Source organism: Hydra viridissima, unplaced genomic scaffold (genome assembly GCF_058129835.1).
Source record: "Hydra viridissima isolate aposymbiotic clone 2 unplaced genomic scaffold, HvirCarnegie_v1 scaffold_6, whole genome shotgun sequence".
Taxonomy (NCBI): domain Eukaryota; kingdom Metazoa; phylum Cnidaria; class Hydrozoa; order Anthoathecata; family Hydridae; genus Hydra; species Hydra viridissima.
This window is the reverse complement of record NW_028324305.1, coordinates 3352818-3378526: the sequence shown is the minus strand read 5'-3', so window position 1 is coordinate 3378526 and position 25709 is coordinate 3352818. Positions and strand designations below refer to the sequence as shown.

General features: G+C 27.7%; 2 protein-coding genes across 3 annotated transcripts; one reads left to right on the top strand and one right to left on the bottom strand.

Annotated features, from left to right (window-relative positions):
- Positions 1-67: 67 nt before the first annotated feature.
- Positions 68-6791, bottom strand: LOC145190150 (uncharacterized). The gene is made up of 6 exons (XM_090091758.1): positions 5838-6791; positions 5602-5685; positions 3299-3402; positions 3032-3127; positions 2168-2526; positions 68-1526 (listed from the first exon to the last, which is right to left on the bottom strand). The coding sequence occupies exons 1-6, from the start codon at positions 5925-5927 to the stop codon at positions 1090-1092; spliced, it is 1170 nt and encodes a 389-aa protein (XP_089947884.1). The 5' UTR covers positions 5928-6791; the 3' UTR covers positions 68-1089.
- A 2224-nt stretch (positions 6792-9015) lies between these two features.
- Positions 9016-25665, top strand: LOC145190149 (methionine--tRNA ligase, cytoplasmic-like). 2 transcript variants are annotated; one of them, XM_090089703.1, is made up of 27 exons: positions 9016-9379; positions 9548-9576; positions 9933-9991; positions 10807-10903; positions 10988-11113; positions 11414-11486; positions 15810-15925; positions 17579-17639; positions 18177-18205; positions 18368-18468; positions 18888-19004; positions 19866-19941; positions 20122-20249; positions 20368-20457; positions 20652-20703; positions 20785-20844; positions 21256-21330; positions 21492-21534; positions 22690-22846; positions 23102-23165; positions 23335-23586; positions 23745-23824; positions 23913-24044; positions 24737-24841; positions 24974-25238; positions 25326-25421; positions 25499-25665. In XM_090089703.1, exons 1-27 carry the CDS (start codon positions 9118-9120, stop codon positions 25646-25648), a joined length of 2895 nt encoding a protein of 964 aa, XP_089945829.1. In that variant the 5' UTR covers positions 9016-9117; the 3' UTR covers positions 25649-25665. The 2 variants fall into 2 exon arrangements, with proteins under 2 accessions (XP_089945829.1, XP_089945828.1); XM_090089702.1 differs by having other exon boundaries at positions 17579-17651.
- The last annotated feature ends 44 nt before the right edge of the window (positions 25666-25709 follow it).

Sequence of the window (25709 nt, the reverse complement as noted above, 5' to 3'; positions counted from 1 at the left end):
TCAAATATATCTATCAAAAAGCAGATTTTTATATCAAACTGAAACAATTGGAAATAAGAAGCATATAAAGTAAATAGATTTTTTCTGCTTGATGAATTCAATGAAATCCACCGTAATAAATGTAATTTTAAATTTACAAATTTAACAATAAAAGAATTATTTAACAAATAAAATTAAGGAATTTCTTTCGCTTGCAGTTAACTTCAAATATAAACTTTAATATCTAGTAAATTAAATAAACTTCTAGAATGGATAGCAACACTTAGGGAATATTTGAATTTAGTAACTCTACTGTACAAAGAATTAAAACTCATGTGATGTGAACATCAGGGCTATAGAAATATAAAGTAGATAAACATAAAGTTTGCAGTATAAAAGAAATAAGAAGAACAATGACAAAACCTGAAAATGTAATACTGAACAAGAATAACTTAAGCGTAATACTGAACAAGAATAACTTAAATTAACTGATTACTAATTTCAAAGTTACACCTTATAAAGATTTTTTAATAAATTATAACATATAAACACATGCATGCTACAAAAAACATAAGTTAGATATAATATTAAGAAGTCATCTTTAAGAAAAATTCTCCATCAAAATTCCTCGTTAGACCTTTTAAAATCAGATTGATATATGAAAAACTAAAAGGATCCATTAAAAAGTAAATAAGAATAATTTCCATTAAAGGATACCAACCATAGCTGAAAATTCTATAAGATTTAAAACTATAAATAAATTCATCCAAAAATTTGACTAAAAAATGACAAAAAAAAAAATAGAAAAAGAAATAACAGTGTAGACACTAAAATACAGAACACAATACAATTTGCAGAATAAATATGAAAAATAAAAGACATATAATACAATCATTTTATTGAGAATAATATAAGGAAATATATAAAATATACCCCAAATATTGTTGCTAAAATATTTATCAAATTTTATCATTTTTAACACCTTATGGAATAGTAAATCTTTTGTGATAAATAAAGATATCAAAGAGCAAAAAATGAAAGCATATCAAAGTCATGTGTGTGAAAGCATTTTCCAGATAAATAAGAGTCAAAATATATAGTATAAAAAGATCAACCTTGGTCATAACTACCACTATAACTGTGATGAAAGCCATTATGTGAAAACTTTATCTTTCCACCTTGAAAGACACTAGGTTGTACAGATGGCAAAGGAATAACAGTATATTCAGATAAATCAACCTCTGTTTTTTTGGATATGTCTATTTCTATACCATCATCACTACTCTCTTCAAATAGTTCTTCTTGTTGTGAAGAGTATGAAACAGTCATTAAATCAGACTCACTACATGTATCAGGAGGTACAGCAGTTATAATATCATACCCATCCAAAAACAATTCTACAAGATCAGTTGTCTTCCCATGCCAACTTGCAGAACGTGGCCGAGGTTTCTGCATGTCTTTAGTCTCAACATAATCTTCAGGCAAACGCAATTGACCACTGGGCAAGACCACTGCTGTAGCAGCCAAATAATCCTTTTTAATATGGCCTGAATGGCATAAAAAAGAAATATGCCAGCCAACATGCCAAGTACAAAATTTATAATATACTTTTAAAAAGATTAATCAAGTTCAAACTACAAACTAAACACGTGTCCTTCATGTACCATAAAACAATGTTTTTCCAACATAATAAGAAATTATTATTATTTTTGTTTAATTCAGATTATTGGATTTTAAATCATAAGTTTAAACTAGTGAGTACTCTCAACAAATACTTTATACATTCTTATCTATATATTCTTATTTAAATAAAAAATTTTATCAAACAAAATATTGTAATCAAAATTTGGCATCTTAAAAGACAAGATAATTTTGAAATATTTTTTTAATAAACACTTTATATAAATAAATTTCCTCAGGATGTCAAATGTTTTATGAAATTGATACACAAATAAATGATTATCAAACAATTTGTAAAAAAGCCTAACAGATAACTGCTTTTATAACCACTATTAGATTAAAATGCAGTTATCATTTTGACACTTATTCATACTTAATAGTACAAAATTTGATTGTGTTATTTAGTATGAATGTATGTATATTCACATTACATCATTGCTGTATTGTGTGAAGTCTCTGTAGGTCTGATTAGGGATGGATTTATGACATTAAGACTTCTATAAAATACCTGAATAGAAGTCAGTATTATCTCTGTTAGCTGTAATGTCCCAGGTGTAGTTACCATCACCAATGTAATTAGACCAACCTCTGCCATCATCTTTAGGAACATCAATCTTTTTTGCAATGTTATCAACACTAATTGATCTTTTAAAATCATATGTTTTGAAATTGTAGAATCGTAACTGTTCACAGTTATCATTTTTTTCTCTTTGCTCTTTTACTTTTTGCAACATAATTATACGATCTCGAATATTACTTAAATGGATACCATGTTGAAGAAGCTTATCCATCTGCTGTCTTGAAAGTTCTGTCTGCAGAAATAAGTGGAGCGCTGATTCTGATAAAAATGCATTGATCTCAACAACTCTAAAAAAATTTTAATATAAAAATCCCAATCAAAAACTATTTTTTCTATAAGGGGTCTTGCAATTTTGACTATTTTTGACCTCTTTTCTCTACCTTGTAACAAGTTAAAACATTTTTGCCAAACCCCTCTATAAATACATTACAAGTTTTCAACCCCCCTACTCTATAAAAAATTTTTGTTTAAAATAATTAGCTGGCAGTTTAAGTTGTATTTTACAAGTTGCATTTAATAGATTAGTTTTTATTTAAGTTGTATTTTAATATTTAAAAATATTAACATGCTAAATATAGACAAGTTTAACTATTACTTTTATTTGGCATCTGCCTGAAGGGCCAACTCAAGAATAAAACAGGTATTTAAGAAAAAAACAGAAGCTGTTCTATTTAAATGCTGAACAAGAAAGAAGAGAGAAAAAGACACTTAATATTTTCATTTTCTATGGTTAAACAGGTTTGCAGCAATCATAATTGTGATTTTATAAAAGTTAGTAATAAAAAAACTTACTTGTTCAAAAAGTTTTGAAGACCAAGTTGTCGATGCTTTAGGAATGGGTCTTTAAATCTCCCAAAATATCTTTTTCCTGGTAAACTAGGGGCAGTTCTGTATATAAATATATCCTCATTTCATTTACATATCAACAGACAAATCTAAGACTGCTATTTCTTATCAGACTAGCAACAGAATAAATATCAATGAAGTTTAACAAATTTTCTTTAGCAGTAAACAAAAAAAGGAAATTATTGGATGAAATGCAATTTTTACAGAACTTACGACATCATAATATCATTCATTCCCAACTTTGCTTTCAACCATACAAAATCTGAATACCTCCGTCTAACATTTGAATCCTTGATGGCAAATTCTGGATGGTTTGTCTACAACAGAATTGTATCAAGACTACTCAAACCCAATTTTAAGAAATTTTGTAAATATTTTTAAAGTTCCTCAAAATACTTTTTTTTGTTTTTTTTGTTTGTTTTTTTTTAATTTATTTATTTTAAGATTATAAAGTACAAAATTACATTATTTTTATTATACTTGATTTTCGCTATAACTAAAATGATATTATGCTAAACTAAAAATATAAATATTAGTTTTAAAAATATTTTTTATCCCTTAACTTTTATCTTAAAAAACTTAAGTCATGCTTTCCAGAACACATGTCAAATAACCAACATAAATAACTTTACTCAAAAATATACTGCCATATCTTATCTGTAAAAAGCAGATTAATGGTTTTTTTCATTTTAACTGTAACTAGGGTTTTCGATTATCATTTTAGAACTTGCCTCATCCATTAGAAAATTATTTATTTCAAATTCAATCCTAATCCCCTACTATGAAAATCATTTGAGTTAGAAAAAATCCATCAGTGTTGAAATAAACTCTTTAACTTAAAGTTCATCCTCAGACAATATAGTGAGCTTTTATCTGATCCAAAGGTAAAATACTGATTTTCTTGATTATTATATGCTGATTTTTATCCCTTTTATTATAGAGAAACTTTTTTTTAAATATATAAAAAGTTTAAATACAACATCTAGTAGCTTTGATGGTTCTGTGTGTACATGGCTTGGTTATTATCTTCTTCATGTTACTTGATATAATACAGTGTACAGAACTACCTTAAATATTGTTTGGAAATATAATATTACAGAATACTATGTCATTTAGAGAAATTTAAGAATTTTTTTTTGTTAACATATCAATTAGGGACAGCATTCTGCAGTGGCTGCATTTTAATCAATAAATATTATATAGAAGAGTGTTACTTTCATTTTAAACAAAATAACTAGGAAATTAAAACAGAAATCAGGTTTCTTTAATATGTTAGCTAATAATGAACATAACAAAAAAACTGTTGGTAAAATTAGTAGCACAGTAGGAACAAGTTTAAAATTGCAAATTTAGGACTTCACAGTAAATCTGATTATTACTCCATACCAGATTAAACCTACATAAATTATTATTGATAACAATATATGTAGATTTAACCAAGGATAGGGAATCGGAGTTGAAGGTTTTTGGAAGAGTCAGAGTCAAAAGCTGAAAAAAGAAAAAAACAACAACTGACTTTTTTCTCTTTCAGTTTTAAAATGATAAAACAATCAGAATGATTTGCAACTAACTCAAATATAATATTGTTTAAAGATATATATATAATTTTATTCTATTATCAAAAATAAAGCTTTTTTACTCAGTTATTCTCATACTAGGTAAAATTAGATGCACAGTAATATTGCAAATTCCCATTCATTATTTCTTTGATTAGCAAAGTCCAGTGAGTTATTAACTATGGAAATGCAAAAAAGTAAAAAAAATTGACAATATCAAAACTTGCCTGCACAAATAAGGTAAATACTCAATTATTGAATAATCAGCCCTTTGATTAACTGTTGTCTGACAGCTTTTTAACAACTATAAACAGAACAGTTGTGGCAATTATTTTTTTCCTTTCTCTTTATTACTCAAATTTAATTCAACAAATTCAAATTTGAACTTAGATCAACAATCTTTATAAGATAAAAATATCAGATTAGTATGTGTATGCTAGGTTAATACAGGTAAGGTACTTAAATTGTTCTTGTAAATCTTTTTTTTTTTTTTACATATCATTAATACCATGTTAAACATAATGCTAAAAGTTTACTATTGCTTATTTTATTCCTAGTTTTTTTACTTTAATTTTTTTTTCCTAGAAATCCATCATTAGTGTGTAATCAAAAAGAGTTAGGAAGTAAGTTTTTTTAGGAGTTTAAAGTCAGGAGTTGAGCATGGTGTTGGTTTTTTTTCTTCCAACTTCTCATCCCTGGATTTAACTGGTCATAAATGATCATAGCTGATTTTTAGAGGTTATGACGTGCTATAAAAAAAAGCATACAATAGCATAAAACATATTCATAGATTTTGTCAATAAGAATCACTTTGCATACCAAACTGGCAAGTCAGATATTTTCAGAAGTTCATTATTAACTTATAGCTGCGTACCACAGTTTTAGTGTTAGAAAGCAAAGCACTATTACTGTTTTGAATTTTTAAAAAAAACTGTTTTTAATGCTCATTTAAAAAATTACCTTCACATGTACTTCATAGTCTGTATAGAGTGCCTTTCCATCTCTTATATGAGTACGTGGATGTAGAACGTAAATGTCTAAAAACTAAAGCAAAATCCTGTAGTAGTAAGTAGCATGATTTTATAACTTTATAACTAAAAATTATAAAATCCTGATCTCTCTCTCTCAGAGAGAGAGAGCACGAGAGGGAGAGAGAGGTTTACACAAACATACGCACACACACAATTAATAAAAACCTTATTATATATTCTGTCATTTCCAACAAGATTGTCTTCATTTACAAACATACGCCAATTCATATAGGAATCCATCATGTTTACCAGCATTGGTTATGCTTAGGTAATATAAGAAGCTTTATAACAGCTTTCTCATACTATCTTAGAAAAAAAAAATTATGCTGTACAAATCTAAAGTTATTTCCTTCTACTATAAACAAAAAATATTAAAATACAGTAGCCAACTCAAATACAAATACATAAATCAAATAAAGAGCCATTGACTTGCAAAATATATTGATAAAGGTGTTATAGGATTAGAAAAATAATCAAACATTCGAACAATTCTAGGACAAAGAAAATATGCGATAGTTACAAACAGGTTGTTAGTATAGAAAGACAAATATCTGTAGCTAAATAGTTTAATTCTTATCAGAGTTTCTTATAATATTATTTTAGGTAGCAGATGCAAAAGCGTTTAAGTCAACTACAGTAGAAATATTGCTTTAGCCTAACATATAGGCATTATTTTAGGTGCTTTCCTATGTTTGTCAATTAACGGAGCACTTAAAACTATTGACACAAGGTTCCCTGGAAAATAGAAAAAGTTTTATCATCAAACGCATTGATTACAGTAGCTAGACTGGTTTTAGAAACGAAATCATAAGCTAAAGAACAAATTACTTATTATGTACCCGAAACTAAGTAAACATAATACCTAAAATCTACTGTTCTACATCCAAGTTTATAACTCAACGTAATATTTTCCCTATATTTGCCTACACGAGTGATTAATTAAAAAACCATTAAAATTCATCTTAAACAAAAAATAATTTAAATTACTTTTTCCACTCATAATTTCATTAAAAAGAACTATTAGATCCACAGATTCGCACGAACAGTTTTTTTTAAACTTTCAATTTTTTTGTAATTTTTATAACTTCCGTGCATTTAGGACTTTCATCTTTTTTTTTTTTTTTCTTTTTTTTTCTTAAGATGTAAACCAAACCATAAATACAAAGCTTTGTTAAGGCATAAACACACGGCTTGTGTTTATCGGCGTTTCACAATTTCATTTTTTTCGTTAGCCGAAAATTGTTTGAAGATTTTTTTTCTTAAAACAGAAGTTAAAGAAAAGCGAATTGCAGAAATTAAGAAATTAAAGTTTTCATATAATTACTATCAACTTCTTTATTCAAGAGATATCAGTAGCTCATTGACAAGAGCAAAAATATTGAATGTACAGCGAAGAATGACAACTTTTTTGGTATTTAAATACGGAAAATGAAACGCATTGCGTAAGTGCAATTTTTTCGATTTCCATAGTCTTAAACAAAATATCCCCCGTTAAAAGTACTATTTATATCTTAATGTATTTCAGTTTTCGTAATTCATAAGTGTTTAGTAATTCTGAGTGTATTTTTCTTTTAATATAAAATAAGACGACCATTTTTAACAAAATAATATAATAGTTAGCTTATCATACCTTTAAACAAAGAAATATGACATGCTGATACTTTATATACTTCTTTCCAAACCTAATATAAAATATTAAGTTTGGAAAGAAGTTCTCTCGTACTTTCATTAAATAGTTTAGTTCATTTAATTCTCTTAACAAAAACAAGCAATCTACAATATAATTGCTAATACTATCGACTATTCTTGTAGAAACTGCCTGTCCGAGTCTTATTCTTGTAGAAGCTGTCTAACTACGCCACGAAGAATTTAACCAATTTCGGTTTTGAGTTGACAAACATCAATGGAGCTCTTTTCTTACATATGAAATTCCAGGACAAGAAAAAGTTGATAGCCGCTTGGAGCGACATATGGAAAATATGACGGTTGGGACGAGATGCCATCCCATATGTATAAGCTTAAGACATGTCAATTTTGTCAAATTAGGCCGCAAATTTTTGTGCAGAAAACAATTCTTTTAGTGCTGTGGCCGCGTTTGAATGCGTTTCTGCCTAAGACTTTCCAGTTATTTTCAGTAATAGTCAGGCGTGGTGTTGGAAGCAAGATACTCGAAATGCACGATGTCACTTAAATCCCACCACATTGACAACACAACTTTTTTTGTTCTACCCGCTCATCACCGACAATCCACTAACGTTTTCATATCTGGTTTATATAATGTATCCACTTATTATCGCTAGTGATTAAGTAACCTGCCAAATTGTCGCTTTTTGGAGAGCAAGAATGTGCAGATCCCAAACGCATGTCCAAATCATCAACTTTAGAACCCATCCCCAATAAATGAAGACAGTACAGCACTGATGTGTGAAAACATTGGATTGTGGAGGCTATTTTGCGGTTACTGAGTCCTCCTTCATCAGTTTGCGCACCGCTTCAAAATCAGCTTCAGTATGACGACCAGATCTTAAACGATCCTCGAATTGGAAGTCATTTGAACAAAAATGTTGAAACCAAATTTGACAAGTGCGTTTGATAATACTGCCTAGGCCTTGGTATATGTATGTTTGGCCACACCGGCGCAATGACCAAGTTGGAGCTCATTTAAGATGCAGTGTCTAATATGGGATTTCTGAGGTGACAATTTGTATCAAGTGAATTGCCTCTGTACTCGCATAAACAGTTGCGTGTAAATTTCTGGAGAGTTATGTAACGTTTATGCATTAAAAGAAAATGCAAGAACATTCTAAAAAATCATAGAACATATTCTAATGAGATCTATTTACCCAGAGGCCCTACAATTAAAAAAAAATCAATTTTTGCTTTTTAAAGTGGTTTATCGATACTTCGATTGTTTCGTTCAATTTTAAAAATGCATCAAATGCAGATATTTGAAAGACATTATATTTCCCATTTTAATTAAAACTCGTATATGAGCTTGAGAATGAGGTGTGATTTTTCGTTAGTATTACAAATGTCAACTTTGGAATCTCTTAACAAGAAAGTTATATATTTAACAGTTGCTACATTTTTTTTTCTTTAAGTTTATATTACATTACTTTAAGTTGATGAAAAAAAAAATTTTTTTAACGACGATCTGTCATAATCTGCAATAAAAAAAAAAGGCTGTAAAAGTGTACTTGCGTCTTAAAGTGAAGAATGCGATTTCCCTAATCTGACGAATTCAGTTGTAATATTGGTTGACCAAAACTGATTTCAAAACAATTCCAGAATACGATATCCGTTACGCTATACGCTATTATTATTTTAAAATCAGTGGTTCTGCTAATTATAACCTAGTTTGGCCATTATGATAGTTCCGTTGCAATATGCTGGATGATCGGTAATTGGAATAAATGAGCATGGTTTAACCTCTGCTCTTTTATATATGGTTTGCATTAAATCTCTACAGCGGGTATTAGATAACAAGAGTAAAGCTTCTTATATTCTAACTGCTCAATTTAAAAGTTTAACTGCTTTTGCAACATCCTTTTTAACTTTGCCTATAAAGACAAGAAGTATCAATACCATGAGTACAAAATACTCTCCAAAATTACTCACTGACGGTGGAAATCCATCGGCACTTAAAATTATTGCCTCCAGTCTGATTTTCGAAGTTCCTATCGAAATAGAAGTTGCTAAGAAAAAAGGTATACTAGATACACACAAATAAAATACAATAAAATGCACGAAGTATCTATTACTTTTTTCTTTTTTTAAATTCATAGCATTGGTTCTTTTTATTTTGGAAACGATTCACATTATGTTTTCAAAATATACCCATAAAGTTGTATCCAAACCTAATTTTTTGCTTTTAGTAACACTAAACAGCTACATTTATAACCAGGTATTTTTTTGTTAATTAGCTTGTTTTATTTTTTTAAATATTTTGTTTAATTAAAAGACTTATACAATACAATTAATTGAATAAATTACAAAGACTGATAATAATGCATCAAAATTTTTATATCATTAAAAGTTCTAATTTTTTTTTGTATTAGAATCAGATATAAAATCTTTAATAATAACAGATCCAAAAATTTACTGGGTTGTTTATACTATATGACATAAAATTTCTAAACAGTCTTCTAATTAAATAACATGTTATAAGTTTTCAAATTAGTGTGACAGTTAGATTGATTTAGAATTTATAAGACTGTACAGTTTGTATAGTTATTTTGAAAAATTTTAATGTTTTTAAAGCTTCCTGTGTTAGAATGCTCACCTAATCACTACCTGTTTAATGCAAATGCAGCCAGTTGGTAAGAAGTCTTTTATACTAATGTATTATTTATATCAAGAATATTTACTAAGAAACATCTACCTCAATGTGCTAGAAATGTGTTACTAATATATAAGTTTATATCAATTTGAATTTAAAAATCTTACCTTTGTCTGCAGTAAAATTTAGAAAATAAATTTTTTAATTTAAAATACTGTAAGGTATAATGAAAACATTGTTGATGCAAAACCTCAAAAGTAATTAATGTTAGATTTCTACTTTTTTACATCCTATAAAATATAAATGAATGAAAGCAAGTATCAAATAAGTGTATGTGTTGCAAATGCTTAGACATAGGAGAGTTAATTATAAATTATACTTTAATTTTGTAAAAGGTTTAAAAAGATATTTTGTTAAAGGATAGCACATTTTTTCTGTGTGTGATTTTTTTACTTTTGTCCAACAAAAGAAAAACAAATTTTTAATTTTTAATGAAATTGCTTCCAGTCTGATGGGAAAGTATATGTTAGGCATCCTATGAAACAAATAGCCTCTTGTGTTATCCTTAAGCAAGGTTTTAAAACAGTTTTAGTTGTTAAAAAAATTAGTTGTGAACTTATATTTTCATTTTGCTATTATTTCACAAAAAAGAGTGTGCTAAGCATAAAAAGAAATTGTAAAATTAGACATTTTTTCTCTATCTTAAAAAGTGGATAAGAAGATGAAATCTATATTTTGATATTTGGTTTTAACTGTTTAAGTTCCCAACTAATTTATTTAACGGTTACTATAACAATACTATATTGCAGTAGTTATAACATTTACTTAATAAATTTAACTATTCATATTTTTTAGCTATCTTTACAGTATTTCAAAAGGAAAGCATGAGTTTTCCAATACAGATAAAGAAAAACAAGATGAAGTCTTGGAGTGGGAATCATTTAAACTGCAAGTAGGAATTTACTAGCTTGATTGATGGAGTTTTTTGTAATTGCTTAATCTTATTATTATTATTATTTCTTTATTTTATTTTAAGGCCACTGTATTACCCTTTTTATCATCACTGGTTTCTGGTAAAAAAGATGTTTCATATGTATCACCAATGGAGAATTTATTACAGTCTGTCAATTCATATTTAGGCCAGAATCCTTATCTGTTAGGAGTAAGTATTTTGATTGCTAAACTTAAATTTAGTATTGTTCCCTTGATTTTAGCCCTAATACTCATAAAAAATTTAATATTGAGACAGGTTTTATTTGTAAGTTGTTGCATCATTTTTTGATTACATAAATATTTCATCTTTATTCATTATGGGGAAGTTAATTAAAATCTGTAAAGTTTTGTCTATAAAATAAGTTGAAATATTTTGAGTCATCAGGGAATAGTTTTATAAGGTGTCAAGTTATACATTTCTGTTAATTCTGGTTGTCTTTTGTAAAGTATAATTGTTATATAATTTTAGTCATTTATTACTGCTCCTGATGTAGTAGTCTGGTCAAGTTTATATGGAGTCATGCAAGAAAAGGACATTCAAGGTTCTTATTTCTTTTTCTTGAGTATTAATCAATAATGAAAGTTGGATTTCAGTATCCACTGAAATCAAACTGTCAGTATTGTCCCAAGCATTTTTACCAATATATATTGAAAATTAGAAGACTTGTTGAAATTATGTTTAGGTATGTAGAGGTTTGTATACAAATAAAGTTAAATGTCTTATTGACACTCAATTTTAATTATATTTTTAAGAGCAAGTAGGTTGAAACTCTTTTTTACCATTTCAACAGATGTGAATCAAATCTACTTGTTGGATATTTTGCACAATTCACTGGTTACCTTATGACATGCCTTGTTGCAAAACTTTACAAAGTTTACCTAGAAACATAACAGACTTTTTCAATAGCTCTTAGCGACCAAACTGATTGATGTGCAAATTTAACCTTTTTCCTACAATCTTTTTAGAAGGGGCAAAACAAGCTTTATATAGAAGCTGCATTAAATTTGTTACCTGAGGTGGTGTCTTAAGTACAATAGCATCTTCACCCATAGCATGTTCAATAGCTTTATTTAATATCATAAATGAGTAAGAGTGGTCATTAGAAATATAATATCTTGACTTTTTTTTTTTAAATGAGCATAAATGGATGATGATTTTTAAAAAGGTAACCCAAGAAAAAAAGAATTGGAATTAGAATTTATATAAAGTTTTTGAACTTTCTAGAACTATCTGGTGGTTTCTATAAATTTTTTCTTTCTTAAGTCTTTTACATACACTTTTTAAAAGTGTATACAGTACAATCTCTCTAATTCGAATCTCATTATTTCGAAAACCTCCATAATTCAATTAAATGTAAAGTCACCGTGAAATGTACTTGAGAAAAGTCAACTTTCTATAATTAAAAAATCTGTCTAAATCGAACTTTTATTTTTCCCTGTAAAATTTAAATTATAGAGATTGTACTGTATAAAAGAATTGCGAGGAAAAAAAACTTTGTAGACAGTACCAGTTTCTTGGAGCAGAAATCAAAAGAAGAAAATAACGAAAATATCCCAGAAAGCTAAAAACTATGGAAAAATAAAATTTGAATTTTATGCATGTGTTGGATTAAGTAATATAAACAAATGCTTTCAGGGAAGGGTTTTACCAAACCCAAAACATTTCTGGAGAGCATTCTCCATATAATAATGAAAAAAGAACTTGGTGGTAACACAACATCTCCCAACATTGAATATCCATTTTTGTCTCAACTGATGAAAAAGTATGAAGAATTGAAAGCACCATTTGTGAATAATAAACTTTTTGTATCATGTTACCAGATTGTTCAAGTTCCTTAAGGAAAAAGGCCATTTTCTGATGATTTACTTTCAGAAAAATCTTAACATATCCAATTTGAGTTGGAATTTAAAAGCCATAATTCTTGCATTCATTCTTATGTCGACAAAAAGGAAGATTTTGAGGAAGGTATGCAGATTCCTTTCATAAATTGGGCACTATGATTATAACATTTTTACAACTTAATTTTCCTGTAGCTTAGCTTGATGAATATTTGCATAAGAAAAATGAAATGAAACAACATTTCAATGTTACCCCAAAAACAAGAAATACAAAATATATGTTGTATGTATAACCTAACATGCATATATCAAACAACATCAACAGAGCTCACAAATTTTCTAATCTCTGTACAATATATACTGTACAATCTTTATCACTGTTTACTGCTTAGAATAAATCTAAGTTGCAGCTTTTCCTGGTTTGCCTATTACAGAAGGTTGCTGCTTTCAGTGATTCTTTAATGATTGTAATGTTTTTTTGTATGGGTGCAATATTTCTGACAAGTTCTTGAGGTCATTTTAATTGTACAGTAAGCCATTACTCTGCATGGTTATACAAAATGATTCTGCATATTTTATCCAATTTTATCTTTATTATAGGTATAAGAATGAATGCAAGAATGGCTCATAAATTCCACCTTGCATTACTTAGCAATTTTCTAAAAGTTAATTAATGGGAAATCTCCATTTTCTTCAGAGTGTTTGACTAGGAGTTATATTAATGTCATCATGCAGCTTTATGTTTTGATACCCCTGTGAATGTCACCAAGTTGGTTGCTATTTTAAATTTATTGTATTTTCTAGTTGGTGGACAAGTATTCTGATCTTCATCTCTTTGAAGGGTGAATGATTTCCTTACCTGCAACTTTACCTGTTGAGTACTCTACTTCGTTTGGTGGTAATGTTCTTTTTTTCAGTGGATAAACACTAATGACCATAAACTGTAGTGATATCAAAAAGTTCATTCAGAGCATTTTATTTTCTCATCTTTATAACTTATGTTAACTTTATAACTTATATACTAAATCTTAAACATTTTATTAAGCTTAGTTCGTATTACTTGATCTGAAACATGGAAAATCCAATTTATTTTTCCATACCATGGTAACTTCTTTTGAAATTTTTGCAATGCACTTTTTTCTGCCTTTGATTTCTTCAAAAAATTGATATCATCCAATTATTTGGAGCTAGAATGGCTCTAATAATTATTTTTGTAAAGGCACATTTCCTCTTTTTCTTTGTGATTGCTGAAATCAAAATAGACTTTTATTTTTTTGTGCGAAGTTAAATACTACTTTTTTTGGTGCAAACGTAGGTATGTAGAGGTTGTATGTATGTATGTATGTATGTATGTATGTATGTATGTATGTATGTATGTATGTATGTATGTATGAATTTTATAGATCCTGAGTTTTGTAATCTTAACACACTTTAATATATTTTTAAAGTTTTTAATAATTAAAAACTTCTACTATTTTAAGCAATACAGAAAATAACTTTACTTATTTGATAACAATGCTTTATAGATACAATTTTAAAGATATTAGATATGTATCTAGCTTTTGATTGTTCTAGAAAGTTCTAAATTGTTCTGGAAACTTAAAAAGTTGTGGAAATTTTTAATGAGTTTGTCCTATTATTTACAACTATTCACATTTCTGGAATTATTCGCAATTATTCGCATTTCTTTTAATTATTCACAACTCATTGCATTACTTCTGACAATTAATAACACTTGTTAATATTAGCAACTTTACCTGTAACTTTTGACAATTGGCACCTCAAATATTAGATTGGGAACTTGCACAAAAATAGACTACAGCCAGTTAAATTGGAAATTTCTATATTATATGCATATTGTACAAGTATATAGTTTCATATGCAAAATAGCTTTCTTAAAAAACAATTAAATGATAATTATTTCCTTGTTTTTAGGCAGAAGGTTCAGGTATATGAGGTCTTAAAAAAAGTTACAGCCCTTGCTGTACATAAATTGTCTTGCAAAATTTCTCAAGCCATTGTCATCTTTGAACAATGTTTTGAAAGATTCTAATATCCCAAAGAATACATTTGGTAATAAGAATACGTTAGAAGATAAATTTGGTAATAAGAAAACTGTAAACTACCATGTTTGAATTCTGCGTTTTTTCCCGCGTTTTGATTCTCGTGTTTAAACAAATGATACCATCAAAGAAACAGCCTAAACTGATATTATTTAGCCTAAACTGAACTTCTAATATGGTTATTAGGAGGGGCTTAATAAAAGAAAGTGAGTTAAGAAATTATTTGCATTTTGTGAGCATGTAAGTAGGGCATGGGGTTGGGGGGGGGGTGGGGTAAAACATTGTTAACCATTCTAAGTTAATTATGTTTTTCTCTGAAAATATTATCTCTATCACTACACACACCCAGTGTCATAATGTTTTATTGCACTCCATAAGTTACATAATGAAAAATTATTCAAGAACCTTTCATTAAGACAGTTAAAATATTATAAATTATTTAAATAATTATTTAAATGAGAAACCTCAATTGCATATTGGCAATTATATAGTAAAATTTATAAGGTAAAAACTATAAAGCTTTAGAAATTAGATTTTTAATTCAAAAAATTGCTCTAAGTTTGAGAAGTATTTAAAGTTTTCATGATGCTGTCAAAACCTGATGTGTCCTAATTCTTAAGCAATTAGAAAAATGCTTTACTTGTCATCTGAGATATATAAACATTAAATTTCTAAAACTTTAGCTAATACGTAATGTATGAGTTTTAATATTTAAAAGAAAATTCAAGCAAAAAATTGCTACATAAACTCTGAAAAATGCCAGCATATTTATTAGAAAAAAAATTATGCACAATTAAATAAAAACTTTGACCATAAAATATTTAGTTAGCTAATGATCTAAGTTATGAAGCTACAGTAAAGAGAATATTATCTGTTTTTTAGTTTACTAAAATGCTAATGTTGACTTCTTTTGAATATCATAATGCTAAATTTATTTTTGTTCTTAAAAGTTTGTGTGTTTAGATATCACCTCAAAGCTACCTGCTGTTCAAAGTTGGTTTTATAATTTATCCATCTCAGAGCATATCTTAAAAGCAGTCGATTTAGTCACACAAGGCAAAGGGATATCTGCATATAAGGTGTTAGTTTGTAAATTTATCAATCTCAGGTTTATTGTAGACCTGTACCGATTAATCATAAAGCTGACTACTTGTTTAAATTCCAAATGATTTTTTGTTGTAAGGATGTATATAAAATAACTGTAATAAAAACATTAGTTACTTATATTTAATTATATAAATCACTGATTGATCAAATGTCCATTCAGATACACAATTTTTTCATCATCCCACAACTAATTTCTTTTTCAAACTTTTCTTTTGGCTCACTTTTAAAAATACTTCAATTTCTGAGATAAAAAGTCGTGCAAATTTTGCAGAAGGATGTACTCCTAGATGATTAGTACACCTAAGTTTGCAAACATTAGTGCAAAAGATGTATATTTAGGAAAAAAGCAACTGATGCTTTGATAGCCAACATCAGTATTTACAGTAATGCAAATGCAGAATTGGTAGTAGTTCACCCTATCAGGAGATATATTGCATTCTACTCAGGTTATCTAAGTGAATGTGAATTAATTAGCCTTCATCAGACCATAATATGTTGTTTTGTTTTGTTTTTTCAGAATAACAGTTTTTTTTTCAGAATAACATAAAGATTAAAATAATTAATAAAATTATTTTAATATCAATAAACATAATGCAATTTAAAAACTTGTATTGACAATAAATGAGTTACATTTTTGGATTCAGAACCCAGAAACTATATAAAAATAACTAGTCAAATAAATCATTAGATAATTAAAATAATTTTCAAATGCAGTATTATCTAGTTAAGCAGCTGTTGGAGAATTAGTAGTATGATTTTTTGTTCGTAATGCTTTCAATTTGCACAAGATTATCAACTTTGTTTCTTGCAAAGTAACCCCAGACCATGGCTGACCCTCCACCATTCTTAACTGTTGGAATAACACATTGATTAATCATGTGTTTGCTGACCACACATCAACCATAATGTTGTTATTATTCTCTAAAAGTTTCAAACTTTGATTCGTCCATGAATAAAACCTTAGATTATTGTTCATTTCTCCAATCTTTATGTATTTTTGATCAACTCAATCTTCTTACTTTTCTTGCTTTGAACACAAATGAACTTGTCTTCTTGTTTTGAAGTTGCTTTAGGCCTTTCAGAACAATGACAACTCATATTACACATACTTTTTCACTTTTGGATGAAACAATACATCTCGTTAAAACAAATGAAGAAATGTCAAACAGCTTCCTTTGTTTGAATTAGGAATGTGTTTCAACTTATTGTTTGTAGAATGCATAAGATCAATAAAATCTTAGCTTACTAAATTATGTAGAATTTAACAAAAAAAGCAAGTGAACTTAAATTTTTGGCCAGTAGTTTACATGTATGTATGTATGTATGTATGTATGTATGTATGTATGTATGTATGTATGTATGTATGTATGTATGTATGTATGTATGTATGTATGTATGTATGTATGAATTTTATAGATCCTGAATTTTGTAATCTTAACACACTTTAATATATTTTTAAAGTTTTAACTATTAAAAACTTCTAATTGCTAGAAGTCTAATTTGTTGCTAGTTCTCTAAGTCTTTTTTTTTTAATTTTACATAGTGTGATTTGCTTATTTTTAAAGTTTTTTTTTTTTTGCTTTCTTCCCCATATTTTTTCACTAATTCAAAATATCTTTTTGTAGCTTTTTTTTGAGAACTTTGTATTACCTTCAAGCTTGTGCAAGCATACAAAGCAAGTTAAAGGTTTGTTGCATGGTAGACAACTTTTTTTTTATCAATATTTGCAATAAGGTAAAAGATTGCAATAAGGTAAAATGTCCAAAATACTAAAAAATGAGTTATGAATGGTTATAGACACTTCTAGCTTTATATTAAAAAAGAAACAGTTCTAGTGTGATAATACTGTGTAATTAATTACACAAATAGTTTTTTTAAATTTTTGTTATTGTTTTCAAACATTTTTTTTTTATCTAAAAAATTAAAAAAAGTTTAGAGATGTTTTTTTTCTGATTCAAATTGATTCAAATCAATTGAAGTTGCTTACTTTGGTATACTTCCTTTTTTTTTTTTTACTGTGATGTTTATTTTTCATATTGATTTTTAAGCTTGAGAGATTGATTGCTTTGGGTTCTAAGGGTGGGATGTTAAAATGGGTGACTTTGATTGGCCAACAAAATAAATACCTACAAGGTTTTTTTATGGATTTGAAATAATGTATAATTAATATTAAAGTAGTTTTTTTAATTTATGTTTTTGTGTTTTCTTTTTATGGATGTTTAGATGCAGTTGAAGAACCACAACAAACTGAGGTCTGTATACATGGTGATCATGGTGATATAGATACATTTTTATAAATATGTAACATCAGTATTGATTTAACATTTTTAAGCTGAAGCTTTGACTTAAGTTTTTGGACTAAATGATAAGTAGTTGCAGCTTCTGTTAGAAATAATTCTGTAAAATTTATTTAGGAGATTGAAGGACTTTCTGATGCTGATATAGAAAATGCTAAAAAGATTTGGTTAAGTGGTCGAGATCTGGTAGCAAAACCAAGAAAGTTGAGTTATCCAATGTATGATTTTCAATGATATTGAGTATTTCTACATTACTTTTTTCATTTATAGTTTACAGCGGTTTTATCAACATTTAGCTTTTTAGTTTACTATATTTTTCAGTTTTACTATATTTTGCATTCTATTTGTATAACAGCATGTTTATCATAAATGTAATTGTAACACCTAAGAAGTGAATTTATAGTTTGTTCTCATAAATGAAACTCATTCTCATATAAGAAATTCTTCTTAAGACAAAATTCATAAGACTGAATTCAGTTTGAATATACTGTTTCTCCTGTACTGAATTATATAAAGCTATTATTAATATACTGCCATAAACCGATGAAACTTTGGTATCTTAAAAATATAAGGAATATTTTAAGAATGTACAAAAATATTTCATCACAGAGATTTTAAATTTCTAAACACTTTTTAGTTTACCAAAAGATGGAGAGAAAAATATTTTGATTACTTCTGCTTTACCTTATGTAAACAATGTTCCTCATCTTGGAAACATTATTGGATGTACTCTTAGTGGTGATGTTTATGCAAGGTATGTTTCAAAGTTTGTTTTTGTTTTTTTTCTGCTTTTTACTTTTTTTTGAAAGATCCCGAGATCATTATCAAAATATTGATACTTTTTTTTTTTTTTTTTTTTTAAATAGGATTCATTTTTACCTTGAATTTATGCATAATAAAAGCTCAACCAATAATTATCTTAAAAAAAACGTAAATGAAATATATTGTTTTTGGATTTAATTTGTAGCTATTAGAAAAGCTAGTGAATTAAGCCGTTCCAGTACTACAAAGAAAATCACCTTTTTTTTTTTTTTTGGTATTCACATTTGATATGGGAGAAAAAGTTTAGAAACAATTCAACGATTTGATTGATTTACTTTTAATTTCATATAAGCCTAACACAAAACATTTGACTGTTTTTTAATGTGTCATTAAAGTTGAATGTCAAATATATTCAAATTATACGTGTAATTAAATATCAGAATGCAATCTTTGAGTTTTAATCCATGCAAAGTACACTCCTAAAAGTTCTACTTAAACAAGCTGCAACATGCTGAAGAATGCTGTATTACCACTTTGTAAACTTGCAAGTTTAATTGTTTAATTGGTGATTAGCTTTAGACTCATTTTGGTAATTAATATGTATTTTGTGTACTAGAATAGTCATTTATTCTTGTACACAATATAAATTGTATAGCTTAAAATAGCTGGTTATTTAGGTACACAAAATAAAATGCTGAAATGAATCAAAGGCTAATCACCAACTGACTTAACTTTTTGATGCTAACTTATAACTGAGATTTCTTTTTCACTTAGAAGTTTTTTTTTTAAAAAAAAAACAGAAAAGAAATTTAAAAGAATTTCTAGTTTGTATGTATATTTATTCTTTTGTCAGATACTGTCGTTTACGAAATCATAATATACTTTATATTTGTGGCACAGATGAGTATGGTACTGCCACAGAAACAAAAGTATTCTTTTTTTTTTGTTTGTTTGTTTGTTTTTTTATTATTAAAAAAGAAAAAATCTTTTTATTAAAAAAGAAAAAAAGTTTATGACTCATTCACTCATCTGTCAACAACTAACGCTATCATTTATTTACAAGAATCGTTTCTTCCAAATAATTTTATTTTTATAATGGTTTTGTTTAGGCTTTTTCTGAGGGACTTACTCCACAGCAAATTTGTGACAAGTACCACAAAGTTCATAGTGAAATTTACACCTGGTTTAATATTGAATTTGATTATTTTGGAAGAACAACTACTGAGCAACAAACCAAGTAATAAAGTTGTTTTCAAGATTTATTTTTAGTTTTCAAGGTTTGTTTATTTATTTATTTTTTCATGGCATTAGTGTTTTGGTTTGTTTAGTTTTTTTTGTAATTATTTTTTATAAAGAATAACGCAAGACATTTTTTGGAAAATTAAAGATAATGGTTACTTATGTGAAGACACAGTTGATCAACTACGCTGTGAACAATGTGAGAGGTAGAAAGTGAAAAGTTAAAAAAAAAAAAATAGACTTGAAAACAGTTTCTCTGATGCTAAAACTTTAGTTTTATCATTTTCTATTTTGTAATGTTGAAAAGTAAAGATAAATCTTTTTTAAGATTTTTTTTTTTCTCACCAAAGTTCTTAAGTTTAGTTGTTCACCAGAATATAATTTTTTTTTAAACTTTAAGGTTTTTGGCAGATCGTTTTGTAGAAGGTATATGTCCATTTTGCTCATATGAAGTAAGTGATATACTTCTTTTTTTCTTTTTCCTGAAAGAATCTACGACATCAATATCCTATTTATTGATAAGTTTGATCTAGGATGCTCGTGGTGATCAGTGTGATGCTTGTGGAAAACTTATCAATGCCATTGAACTTAAGGTTGTATTATAATAAATAGATAGATATAATAAATTATAATAATTAATTATAAACAAAATTCTTAAAAGTTTTGATTGAAATTTGACATTACAAATAATTGTTAGTTTTATGCCTTTAAATTCATGTTAATATTTTGTAAAATTTCCTTAACCAAAGTTGATTCAAGATATAATCTTCTTTACATCTATTATTGCTTTTTCTGTTGTATAAAAAAAAAATAAAAATAGATGTAAAGATGATTATATTTTCAAGATATAATCATCTTTATATCTATTTTTGCTTATTCTCCTTTTAGTAAAATGATAGTCTTTCAACTAATCACAACTGAATCTGATATTTAATTTTAAAACATGCAGTTTTAAAAATTTTAAAAATAAATGCTATAAAACAATAATAATTTTCTGTTAACAGAAACCAAGATGTAAACAATGTGGATCATCTCCAGTAATTAAATCTTCAAATCATATTTTTCTTGATCTTCCAAAGGTATGATGTTTTGCTTTACAAAATCAAAACTGGTGAAACATGACAGTACATACTTATGTTACTACAAATTCTGTTACTATGAAAAAATTATGTTTCTACAAATTATGTTAGTATTATGTTACTAAATTATATTAAATTATGCTAAATTATTTTACTCTTAGATTGAACCAATGTTGAAAGATTGGATCACAAAGTCTGAGAAAGGTAAAACTTTCTTATAAGAAATTATCTTTTGCAAATTATTAATTTATATTATTGTTTTTTCAATAATTATCTTGTTAATTATCAAATCATCTTTAAAAGTTATTTATCTTTGAACTATGTGATTTAGTTAAATATAGCTGATGGTTGCCATAATGTTCTCCATGGTTCAGTATCTCAGAATTAAATATTTGATTGTTCTTGTCATGATTTAATTTCTCTTTTAATTGAAAAAAACTTAAAACTTACAATATTTTCATAATCAATTTGTTTGTTACCTTGAAAGATTTTAACTTACTCTTTTTTTCAACTTTTGTTTTATTAGTTCAATAGTTTAATCCATGGTTTACAAGTTACACTAAAATGTATTTAGTCAGCTCAGAATACATTTCTAAGTTTCATTTTAAATATACATCTGCCTCTATAGTTGTTTTCTAACAAAAAGTTTTGACTATAAATTGCTCAAAACAAATAAAGTTTTGTATTGAACCAAACATTTTGTAGAATCTTGTGACTTTACTAGGGATGTGCAGAGCATCCCTAGTAACATAATATAAAATCCCAATCAACATAATATAAAAATATAATACATAAAAATCTGTCAAAAATATTTTAGCTTGTTGCAGAGCTCTTGCAACTCATTTTCACCATTCAGCAATATTAAAAGTAATTCAGGAACAACTTTGGACAAATAAGTATAAGTTGATGCAAGATGATGCTATAAGATGCTTGATAAAAGACTTTCTCTGATAACTTACATAGCTGATCATGCTAACCAATCAACATAAAGTTCATTCCAATCATAAGTAAAAGTTTTTTATATATTTTAGAACCATTAAAAACTTTAACCATAAATCTTAGCAAATGTGAAGTATATTTGTCAGATGCTATTCCTATGATTATATTGCTAAGTGAAACAAATTAGGCATTCTACTCTTTCTTTTTCAAAACTCATTCTTGCCTACTATGAAAATAATAAGGAAAAAAAATTTTAAAAAATCAAATATATGATGATTTTAAAAGTGCTAATCTTAGCAGAACAGTTGCAAAATTCGGCGCATCCCTAGACTTTACAGGTGAATAATATTGCAGAAAATTAACCTAGTGATATTTTTTTATGCTCCTACATCTTGTTTATTGTTTACTTTTTTTTTGTAGCTAATTGGACAGTGAATGCAAAAAACATAACAAGAGGTTGGATAGCTGAGGGCCTTAAACCTCGCTGCATAACTCGAGATCTGAAATGGGGAACACCTGTTCCAATGGAAGGCTACACTGATAAAGTTTTCTATGTGTGGTTTGATGCACCTATAGGGTATTAGATGTCATATATAATATTGCTACAAAGTCCTATAGGGTATTAGTATTCATATATAATATGGTTACAAAGTCAAGGGACAGTAGGCATTTTTTGGAAAATTTAACTTTCAAACATTGCAACTCTTGATCCTTATTTAAAATATATCATATAAATTTCTTGCTTCAAGTTTCTCTTTGTGTGTGATTTTGTTGCAAACAATATTATGTCTTATGAGAGCATAAATGAATGAAAAAAAATCTTTTTTTACAGATACCTCTCAATTACTGCTAATTATACTGATCAATGGGAAAAATGGTGGAAAAATCCTGATCAGGTTTTTTAATGATAAAATTTTTTGTTGTGCAAAATGCTTAATTGCGGTAAAAAGTTTTGAACATTTTTAAAAACAACTTTTCATGATATTTTTTTCTAGAAGAAATTTTTTTGAATTCCAGGAGATTTCAGAAAATTTTTCTCTTTTTAACGGTTTTAAGTAATTTTAGGTGACTCTGGTCCAATTCATGGCAAAAGATAATGTGCCTTTTCATACTGTTATTTTTCCATCTTCTCTGTTGAGTGCCAATGATAACTACACTATTTTAAATGAGATAAGTGCTACGGAATACCTGAACTATGAAAATGATAAATTTTCTAAAAGTAGAGGAGTTGGTGTGTTTGGAGATCATGCTGAAAGCACAGGAATACCTGCAGATATATTCAGATTTTACTTACTTTACATTAGACCTGAGAGCCAGGTATTATCATTACCAAATTAGTAAAAGAAAATCTGACCACCCTTACTTTTGTTAAGAGCCTGTTTCATATAGATTTCGTTAAGTTATTATGTTTTTTCTTTTTTAATAATGATTTTTTGTTTTTAGTGTTTGACATTTTCATTCGTTATTGAATTTAGGATAGTGCCTTCCAATGGGACGATTTCATAACAAAAAACAACTCTGAGCTGCTAAATAACTTAGGAAATTTTGTCAACAGGTAAATGTTTTTTTGTTGTTGTTGCTGTTGTTGTTGATGCGCAAATTATTCCTAAAAATAAAATTGTTTCGTTATGCTTTTTCAATAGAGCCCTGACGTTCCTCAAAAATAATTTTAACTCAACGGTACCTGCATTACATCTTCAGGATGAGGATTATAGATTGATAGCTAGTATAAATAGAGATTTACATCAGTATATAGAGCACCTAGATGCAATCAAGTAAGTGAAAATATTCAAATATTCTTATATCGGTATTAAACTTTTGAAGTATAATAATGATCTTATGAAAAATAAAAATAGAAACAACATTCGTGCTCATATGTTTATATATTAACTTATCTGTTTCAGTTTTGGGGCTTTATTTCCTAGTAAAGATTTTTTTAAAGTTTTTATTGAGTGTGTACTACTGAAAAAAAATGGAAACAAATATTGAGTTCGCAATTTGTCTCGGATTGTAATGACTGACAAGGTCGTAAAACCTTTGAGATCAATGAAAATGTTTTTTTGGTTAATATAAACAAATTAAAGGGGGGGGGGGGGGGGAATGAAATGGTCACTCGTGTGAAATTATGAAAAAATTTTTGCCAAAAAGAAACGCAAGTTAAAAATGGCTCTTTAGCGAAACTTGAAATAAGAAAATTTTTATATTTAAACCATTAAAGTACGATTTGTTTTTAAAAGAACTAATAAAAAGCGCAAATGAGGTTTCCATTAAAATCACAGAGGTTTACAAATTTGTACACAATTTCTTAACTGTGACTGAACCAGTTTTAAGTTGAGTTTAAGTAAACGTTTTGAGTGAAAAAAAAAAAGCAAAAAAGAAAGCCTTATTGTCAGTAAAAAATAATTCTTCCTTTGCTCTTATTTTAAGTATAAAAATGCCATATATGTATAGTACCGTTACTTTATAGGCTTAAAGATGGCTTGCGTTACATTCTTAACATATCCAGGTTAGGTAACCAATACATGCAAGGTTGCAAGCCCTGGGTTTTAATTAAGGGAGATGAGCAAGAACAGTGAGTTATTTTTGATATTACCTGTTCAAACTCCTTCGTTATTTTCTCGAACAATTAAGTTTAAAAAGACCTTACATTAACAATGTCATAATTTTATTGATTATTGTAATCATTCCTTTTCTTATATTTAAGAGCTCGTGCTGCAACCATTATAGGATTAGCAACGAATGTTTCTGCTCTTATTGCAGTGCTTATCCTACCTTACATGCCTTTAGTCAGTAAGCAGCTACAATTACAATTGGAATTACCAGCTGATGTTCTTATTGTGCCTAATCATTTTGTTCCTATGCTTCCGGAGGGTCACAAAATAGGTTTACCTGCTCCATTGTTTCAAAAGCTCGAAACATCTTTAGGGGAAGAGTTTAAAAAACGATTTTCTGGAATCAAAGATGCAATAGTATAACTTTTTTTTTTTTTTTTTCTTCCGATTTTTATTTTTTTTTTTGCGCGTGCTTATATAAATTTTCGATTTTTTAAAAACAAGGCTCTACCAACTGACTCCGAAAAACAGCCTGTCAGCACTCATTTAGTTACAGAATCACTCGATGTCGTTAAGTTGGAAGAGGAAGTCATCAAACAAGTTAGTTGTCCTTTCTTAAGACCTAATTTTGTTTTGATAAATTTTCCTGTCGTAATCTTATTCTGTTTTTGGATTAGGGAAATATAGTGAGAAAAGTCAAGGCCGAAAAAGCAAGTAAAGACATAATAGATGCTGAAGTTAAAAAGCTTTTAGAACTTAAAAAGCGCCTTGAAGTTTCTCAGGGGAAGAGTGGCGAATCGAGTAAGAAAAGTGGTAAAAAGAAATGAACTTATTTATCTAGCTATTTAATTGTGTTTTAATTTTAAAAATAATATTTTAAAAAATTAA